Genomic DNA, 9,790 nt, shown 5'->3' with positions numbered 1-9,790 from the left:
TCTCCTTTCCCCGCCGGTTCCCAGGAATTAATCGCCAGTGCCACTCCCGACCCAGAGCCCAGCCCACCATCTCCCCTATGCGCGTAACGCATGCCCGGGCCCACCGCTGATGGAGAGCCAGAGGCCGCCGCGACCGACGAGCCATCACTAGAGAGAGCGACAGAGCTGAGGATCGCCGTGGAGCCAGAGGCCGTGATGTCAGTCAAGGTGTGTGAGCCGGCAACAATGCCTGCCACGAGGGAGAAAGCCATGGACGGTGTGAGCGCCGTCCAGCTCACCCTCACCCTGCACCGCGGCTGAGGGTGAGCTGAGTATGGCGGGGCGAAAGTGAACTGAATTCAGGGGCTGGAACCCTTTCCTTGTCCTTTTGGCTGCGAGCCCCGCGGGACTGCCATCCTCCAGCGTCGCCGTGGCTGGAGTATCCCTTGACTCCGCCTCCAGCCTCCGAGGCCTGGACTCCGCCTCGGCCCGTTGACCCGTCGGCTCCACCATGGCTCCTAGCTCCCTCCTCACTGTCGTGGCCCGGCAGTCCACAAGCTCTGCCAGGCTCCCTCGTCCCTCCGGCTCTGCTTTGGTCTGGCGTCGACCATCCTGTGCCTCGGGACTCCACTCCTCTGGCTTCGCCTCATCCCTCTGTCCCTCTGGCTCCGTCAGGCTCCTTCATCCCCTCGGCTCCACCTCAGTCCTCTGTCGCTCCGGCTCCACCGTGGCCTCCCGGATCCACATCTCCGTGTCGGTCGCCTGCGCCATCTGCTCCGCCTAGGACCTCCGGATCCTCCCCGTCACCCTGGCTCATCGGCTCTCCGCCTCGGGCTCCTTCACCACCTGCTCCACCGCCGTTGGTTGGCCCCCTGGAGTCGGCGGCCATTCCTCCTCCATGGCTCCTCCCTCCGTCGGCTCCACCGTGGGTCGACATCATGGCTGTGGCCTGGGTCCTGCTGTGCTCCTCTTGCTCCGGGTCCCTCCTGTCTCCTCCCTGGCTCCTCCCTCCTTCGTGGCCCCCCGGGTCTCTGTCTGCCGGCCTCCTCCCGGATATCCGTCCTCCTCCGGAACCTCCTCCCAAGTTCCCACCCACACCTCCATCTGTTGTTGCTACGGTGCGAGGACGCACCTTCCGGGAGGGGGCGTTATGTCAGGATTATGGACTATTCTGTGTGTGTTTTTGCCCCTGTGACCCAGTTTCTTCCTCATGTTGATTGTGTTAATTTGATTCCAGGTGTGTCTTGTTTCTCCCCAATTATCCCCAATTTAAATTATATATTTAAAAGCCATAGTCCTTTTTGTTCTTGTTTGTCGGGTCTACTTGTTGGATGTCTTCCTTGTTCTCGGTTTTCCTGTGGATTATTAAAGACTGTGTTATTCAAGTACTCCTCGTTTCCTCGTTCCTTGCTCCCCGAGTGAATTGTGACAGATCCGAAGAAGAAAAATAAATGTGCTCAACAATTTGGAATTAAGTGGGTTACAATAATGATCTGAACAAACCGCTAGAGATTTTACAGTACACAGAGCCAAACTATATGATCAGAATATCATCTTTTGACTTGAACCAGTAAGCAGCAAACTAGTAGCGACTACCAAAAACACCCTAGAAATCACTTAGCCCTGGAAGGCATCCATAACACCCTCACATCGTAGGCGAACATCAGAAAAACTAAAAACTATCATTTTAACAGAGAAGCCTACATTAATCAATGTTGCCTAAGACTATAAAGTGTTGGAACAACTTATCGTTTGATCAACTAAACTAAATCGTTCCTCCAAAACCAGCATCAAAGACTCGCTGCTGTTTGTTTCTGGCCATGTTATCATTATTTCAGCTGGAAATCTCCAGGGCGAGGTGAACTACGCGTCCGGCTGGATTTGTCGCTGCAGAGCAGATCCAGTAGATAATCCAAGAAAGCAGGTCTCCCATTTGAGCAGCACTGGGGTTTCCCGTCCCCTGAAGCCTCGCTCTGACCGCTCCGAGCCGCTGGAGAAGAGCCAGCTCACACCGAGGTGTCCTCTTTCTGCTCTGTCTGCCTCGGCTAACACAGAAATGTACGTAATACACCAGAGACAGTGCACCTTTAGTTATAGAGATCATATATAACCAGGGCTAGTCTTGTGTAACACAAAATGAAATTGTATTGTATGGAACGTTTCAGATGGGGGCATGAATTGTGCATGACTTCTCTCCACTGCATCTCATTAAGAGGGAGTCAGGTCATCTATATCAAAGACCCGTCACCCCGCTCATAGCAGCAGTTCACAGGTCGCTTCAATAGTAAAGTTCACAACATCGGGGTAATTTGCAGGTTGAGTTGCAGGGATCAAAAGGCTGTGACATCTCTAAAATAGCATGTCTGAACATGTTCAAGCAAAGAAAGGAAAGAAGAGCATCCTCTTGTCTGAGTCTATCATTCTCATTTAATGTTCGCTTCAAGGCATCTCTTCCACTTTGGGCTGTGTGCTCTTTTAGAAAATAACTTCTACTAAAAAAAACAAGAGTTTTTTGTGAAACAATACCTGCATTACAGAAGAATTCTGTCATTTTTCTGAAACATCGTTTTCTCCACATATCAAATTGCATGTCGTGTGGAAATGGTGGAAATGACAGTGATGAAAATGACATTTTAAAAACTTTTGGAATAAAAAACCTGACTCCTTTGTGTGGCTAAAAACAATTTCACTGCTTGCATTTAACAATTAAAAAAAATACATCATGTTTCACTTTAAGCTCTTTACTAACACTGTTGTTTCCTTAGTGTAACCAAGTATACTAACTTATTAATAAAAAAAATTAATTGTTGATAAAACTTTCATGAAGGGAAACTGTTAGTCATCATGTATGCCGCAAACAGTTAACTTGTGCAAAACCATTATTTAAAAAAGGTCTGGGAGAAGGGTAAAACAACAAAAAATAAGTAGTAAGTAAATAAATAAATACAGTTGTAAATAGATAAATGTAATTGCAAATAAATAAAAAACTAACAAACTAAATAAATTAATAAATATCATTGTAAGTAAATAAATAAAACGTCATTGCAAATAAATAAATAAATATCATTGTAAGTAAATAAATAAAACATCATTGCAAATAAATAAATAAATAAATAAATAAATGTCATTGCAAAAACTCTCCAAAACTGTCCAGTGTGATCATAAAATAAAATAAAATAAAATAAAATAAAATAAAATAAAATAAAATAAAATAAAATAAAATAAAGTTTGTTTTAATAAAAATCAACCCCTGGGAAAAATAACTGTGCCTCAAATATACCGAAACACCCATTAACATCGATTCAACTCAATCTTCATGCACACTGGGATTTACCTCTCACGATGATGCAGACGACAGGCTCTAATGATAAAATTATGATCTTTAAATTTAATTCTGCAGTGGTACCATCATTCTTTCTAAATTTATGCCTGCTCTGATTAACGTTACCATATGATGATAGTCTCAAAACACAACATCAAAGAATTCCTCGTCTAAGCATGCCAAAGACCCGGAATAACCTCTGCTGTCTTCTTCAGCATAAACTGCAGTCACTTCCAAGACACTCTGGAGAGATTCTTCAAGAGGAGTGCTGATCCAGAGTGCCGTACACAGTGACAGAGGGATAAGGAGTACGGCCTTCCCCAGAGAGAGGGACATTCTGCAGATAAGCTACTGAAAGGAGGAAGATATTGCTATGTGGTTTGTTGTGATATAGAGCACACGGTGATATCAGCGATGTTTGCCGGTATAAATGAAAATGTTTGGAGAGACAATGCATCCTCCACGATGAAGTGTTACGCTGCGGGTGCAGCGATGATCACACACTCAGACTGCAGTGTTGTGTTTCCACAACGGGGGATTTGACAGCTTTGTTAGACATGCTAGAACTCCAACTCACCGAGAGCTGGATTGCCGCTGGAGCTTGTCTTGCTTTACCTATACTTTCATTTGGTTTGTGAGGTTCCTGAATAAATCTCCCTGTCTTTTTCTCACATTTCAAATTTCAGTAGTGGAATTTAAAACTACTTCCTTCCACCACCGATTCAAATATTAAATTCATAGTTTAACAGCTGAGCCCAAGCCTCTGTTACTAATTCAAAAACTAGTAATGAAGGAATGTTGAGCTGCTTCATTGAAAACTTATTGTATTACTGTATTAAAAGCTCACAGTATTATGTAGAGCAGCGGTTCTCAATTCCAGACCTCGCGTACCCCCGCTCTGCACATTTTGTATGTTTCTCTTATTGCTTCAGACGTTTGTTATATTTGACTGTAAGTGCCCTGCGAAGTGGACATTACCGGATATTCCTCCATGATTCCAGTTTGAAGGGAGCGTATATATATATGTTCCATACAAAGGACATTTAAGTGTGCGAGACGTGAATTTAAATTTTATTTATTTACAGAGGTATATTATGTCCCACTTCACGCTTCTCTAGTAAGTTTCGTATGTGTGTGAAGACGCTGCAGGCAGCGGCGCAGCGCAAATCTGTAAATGAATATTCCGAAGTGAAGTAAACTTCAACGGATTTCCCCTGCTCAGGGAGTAGGGAGCAATGGACACTGTGTAGGGACCATGTCAATCGGAACACAGTTAATGCACGGCGCTCACTTCTAACGAGATGATGATCTGAATCAGGTGTGTTAACAAAGAGAGACATGCAAAACATGCAGAGCGGGGGTACGCGAGGACTGGAATTGAGAACCGCTGATGTAGAGTATAATGAGAGACATACGTCTGATACAGCATTCATTTTTCACCTCAATCTCATATTCACAATAAAACATTACTTTGAATGTATGCCGAGGAAAACTATATCTTTGTCGTACTATCCTTTCATCTGTTAAGGGTGATTTCCAATGACAGCGCTGTTCAGTGCATTTGTTATCTGCGTCTTACAAGGTGTTGTTGAAAGTAAAAATAACTTCCTTGTTTACAACCCTGTTTCAGTCTCTTTCAAAATAAAAGTCTCTGCTACTGACTCATAAAGGCAGTCTCTTATCGCCATCTAATGGCGGAAAAATGCAACTAAACACAGACTGCTTCTCAATACCAAATACTATTATTAAATACTACTGTTATTTGTATAAAATAGGCTATTATTTATTGAAAAATACATTTAATAAACACCAACAGCCATTATAAATTTTGTTAAGCAATTCAAAAGTACATAGGCAGTGCTCTGATACAACATTGAATTTAGATAAAATATAAAGCCATGAGACTTTGTCCTCAGCCAAAACTATTTGCTCTGGAACAAATTATAGATTAATGAGACCAAAGACTGCCTGTTAGATTTACCCAAAACGAATATCTCATGTTTAACCACTATAGATACATCAGAGCCAGTGGCACATTCCAGAAGAACTGACTGAGGCAACGCTGCTCTCAGCGGGTTCATAAATGCTGAACGTCTCCAAAAACGTCAAAGCAAATTTTTAAATAGATGCTATCTTTATAAACATACAGCATATTTGAAGTTTAAAAAAAAAACTACAATCTCACCTAAAAACATTCAGTGACACAAAAACAGTAGGAATTTTAAAATTATAGTGGGGTTGGTTGTCCGCCAAGACAGTCGCTGTGAGAAATGCCTCAAGCAGAGAGATACAAATGATGAAACAAAATATTACATGGCTGAAAATACCTCTCAGCTATCAGATTCAAGGACCAGAAGTAACGGTTTTGTATAAAATTCCTCTCACATTCATAAATTATCAGTTATGATTAAAACCATTACACCTTTACTCAGCACTCTGAGCGTAAACAAACATAACAGCACCGTAACATGACAACAACATGAAGACCACTGGACACTGAGCGATGAGGAACACACACTCAGTGCTATTTATAAGCATCATTACTGTGTTGTTTAGTGCTGTGAGACTCCAGTGATGTTGCAGGACACTGAGGGTTTGTAAGCAGATACCGGAAGAGAAAGCTGATGCCAACATAGGAAAACAATATTTCCTCTGTCCTGCTGAGCAAACAGACCCGAATCCTCTGGAGACCTTCAAGTCCCCTGATGCTGAAGTAGATTCCCCAGAAATCCCAGAGAGACTGCATTCCTGTAATTTCTGAGGGAACCAGTGCATTTACAGCAGTGACATTTCAAAAAAGGAGATCGCTGAGGTGAACATATGGTCATATGTCAATGTTGCGCCAAGCAAGTGGATTCATACAAAGGCCTCAGGCGGGGTTAAAACACCTTTTACTGATTTATGCATGAACCAGGTCTACTTATAAACCATCTTGGGCCTCGAGGTCGGCTACAACATGCTAAAGGAAAAGACAGATGATGTTATTGGTGCTCTAACCTCTCATTGGTATCTACTTCTTCCATCTCAGGCATCTGGCCGGTGGAACTCAGATTCATGTACCCGTAGATGTGGAGCGGCCCTGCGAAACGAGGAGAAACAGAGGTTATGGTGATGGAGTGGTCAGGACACAGCATCGGTTTTAACTCATAAATTATCAGTTTATTTCACGCTGGCTGTTGTCATGATTTGCTGTTGTAGTTTTCTCTGTACAGATGACAAAAATAGCTGCTCAATGAAATCGGGTCAGCCTAAATTTAAAAGGAAGGAAAATACATCAGCGGATGATGTGTGTTATCTATTAACCTCGGGATCAATATAAGAGACCGGCTGTAACGTGGCAGGAAAAAAATTTACAACTGTTGTTGAATGTCAAGTGTCGCAGAGGAGGGTAAAATGACATATGAGCTCGGCAGCCCGGTTTTGTGAAAACAAGGAACATGATAGAAAAGTAAGTCCTTTTCAGGGGCTTAAAAGAGAAGAAAATGAATGCATAGTTTCTAGACATTTTGACCAATGAATCTGAATGCATTATTCATGACATTTCCAGTTCTAGTACATAAGGATTTAAAAAATAACTCTACAAAGAATGCACTCGAAAAGAGCAAAAATAATTTATATTCACTACAGAAATCTCCATGATATTCCAAGGCCTGGAAATTAAACATAAATGTTTTGTTTTTGCATGGGAACCCTGCTGATAGACTCTCAGTTGTTATTGATTTAACTTAGATGCTCGACAAACACTGCTGATTGCATGGGCGTGGAGAACTCAGCGTTAACGAGTTAAGAGTTTCTTCAAGTCTGTTATGAACTCAACCCCCAGTGCGCCAAACAATAAGTTCAAGGCTTACATAATAACCTTAATGGCCATATTTAAAACCAAGTTTTACTTTGCATGTTCAAGGTAAATTAGGTCACTTACTGTATTGCATTGTACATTATGATGACACATAATCTTTTGAAAATGAATATAGCCTTTTTCCTGCATTCTCATGTGGCAGGAGGAACTATATAATCTCATTTAAAGGGATAGTTCAACCAAAAATGGAAAGTCTGCCATCATTTATTCAACCTATTAATGTTCCAAACATGACATCTAATTTATGGCATATTTGAACGTGCATAAACACAGAGCAATATCTGAATGTAAAAACTTTCATGTGAACAACTTTTAGTCGATTAATCACAAACAGCTGCATAAGTAATACAGAGTATTTTTGGTGCTTTCCCCCCCATTTTTGTAACTCAACCTCATCCATCCCCAATCACATTCATTGAGTAGGAAAGAGTACCATAAGAGGGTACATTACTGTGGAACATTGAGGCTGTTTTGTTTTTAATGCATGTCAAAAGAGGAGAAGCTGCAGTACACTGAATAAACTGCTTCTGTAAGGAAAATCAACAAACTAAATATTTAGGCCTAAATTAAGGATTTTTATATTTGAATTTCATTTCAAATTACATCCATTTGGATTACACACTTGTTACATAATCAAAGTAATAAAGTTAATAGGATGCATATTTATCAGTCATGCATAAATGAAACAGGTAGCAAACAGGTAAGAATTTCCCTAATAGTAATAATAAACTGAATGTTAAATAAATACAATATGTATTGTATTATCATATGTATTATTTAATGTGTTTAATATATTAAATACACAGTAACCAGGTTTATATTAATTAATAAATCCAATTTTTTTCAACCTCAAACAAACAAATAATAGTCAGGGGTGCACTCAATTTCCAAGGGCCATTTGAGAGGTTTGATTCATTCAGCAGGAGAGAGCTCCATGTCAAATGAATCGTCTCCTGTTTTCTTTCACATCTGAAGCAAGGAGATTTGTAACTGCAATAAGTGTCTGGGTTCGGCACATGCACAGACGTATAAATCCATGCTGGCACAATAAGAGCAGCTCTGCAGTTGGGAAGCATGCCCACATGAAACACACACACATATACACAGACAGAGAGAGTGAGAGGGTCTGGTAAAGGTTTACAGTAAACGTGGCTGAACTGGTGGGATTCTCATCATCATCAGCTCTGCCTGAGAGGAGAATTCCAGCATGAGCCCACCAACATGGATGTTACACCTCCAGACAGGACACAAGTCTCCCGGTTAGTGGCCAGTTAGTCTGTGTTTTACATTCTCCTGATGTGACCATTGACACCCAGAACAATGCAGTGTTTCCTTCCTGAACAAATCTGAACAAATCATTTGAATCAATGATTCAATGATCCATTCATAAAGACAGTCACTTGCTTCCTTTCTAAATTAATCAGCCATTTTAAAGGAATTGTTTGAATGAATGATTCAATTAATCACTCAGTTAGACAGGGACTTTGGTTTTGGTGTCATATTAATTTATCCATAACTAGCCGAAACCAACCAAGGTATGAGCACAAAAACACATGCAGCAAAATATAATTTAATTATCGTTAGCAAAAAATCCCAATATTGAGATATCATTTTTTGTCAGTATCGCACACCACTACATACATAAAGAGGATATGAGCTTTGACAATCTAATAAACATAGACAGACGTGAAGAAATGACTAAAGCTAACAGCACCTGAAAGAGCTGGCAAAATGCCATTAGTTTTAGCACAACACATGCCAAACATACGCCAAAGTCATAAAACACAGACACGGTTTCTTGTAACTAAGAGTCCCTTTCGATTTTTATTTGCTTGCAAGTGACTTCAAAAGCCATTTAAAATGGGAGTGAATTAAATCAACCGGATGCTTATGAAATCTGAAAGCTACAAAATGTGCTTGGCCCACAAGGGGATTTCTAATCTACTCTAGAGTGCCACATAAAAATGGAGAAGAAAAAAAAAACTAACTCCGGAGTATTCTCAATTCAGCTCCTTTAGAAGCAAATCTTGACATAGTCAATTCAGAAAAGCAGCGCATATCACACAGCACAGTTTAATTAAAATATTACGTGTTTTAACCTTCAAGTAGACATATTCACAAAGGACGTGCAGAAGATGCACAGGATGTTAAATGTGGAGGTGTCATTGCTACTGCTAAGTGACACTGCATTTTTTTGCAGTGATCAATGTCTTATCTATATAGATATGCAGGATCATTGTGGTGAAAGTTTTCTTCTGTCTCCCTTTATCCGTCTCTAGTTACACTAGTGGAAGTAGTGCCGGTTTCAGGCGGCATGCCACAGACTCTGGCACATTTTGATATTGCAAGCTGGTGAAAAATGCTAGCTTTATTCTTATTGGCTGAGCACATGTTGATTTTTTTAAAGGAACAGTGACCCTGAAAATTTCAACTGATAGCTTTGTGAGAGTAACAGACCAAAATTCAAGTTGTTACTCAATGAAAATCGTCCTTTTGTCATAATGAGAAAGCAGGTTTGACATCAAACATCATTGGTTCTTGTGTGTCTTGTATGCAGCAGGTTTGAATATGTGCAAATGCCAATATTCGCGCATCTCCAGTGAAGCTGAACCCTCCACCTGTCCGCATTC

The 9,790-nt window shown here is 41.1% G+C and overlaps 1 protein-coding gene across 2 annotated transcripts in view; it reads right to left on the bottom strand.

The window, feature by feature from the left end:
* htr4 (5-hydroxytryptamine receptor 4) overlaps positions 1 to 9,790 on the bottom strand; it is a 106,520-nt gene that overhangs the window by 78,406 nt on the left and 18,324 nt on the right. For both annotated transcript variants that reach the window (XM_016455434.1, XM_016455435.1), the window contains exon 2: positions 6,299 to 6,380. In XM_016455434.1, the coding sequence (XP_016310920.1) occupies positions 6,299 to 6,380 (82 nt within the window). The remainder of the gene's footprint in view (positions 1 to 6,298; positions 6,381 to 9,790) is intronic.

The sequence above is a fragment of the Sinocyclocheilus anshuiensis genome, unplaced genomic scaffold (assembly GCF_001515605.1).
Source record: "Sinocyclocheilus anshuiensis isolate Anshui unplaced genomic scaffold, SAMN03320099.WGS_v1.1 scaffold235, whole genome shotgun sequence".
Classification (NCBI taxonomy): Eukaryota; Metazoa; Chordata; class Actinopteri; order Cypriniformes; family Cyprinidae; genus Sinocyclocheilus; species Sinocyclocheilus anshuiensis.
The sequence above is the reverse complement of the archived record's forward strand: the minus strand, read 5'-3'. Positions and strand labels throughout refer to the sequence as shown.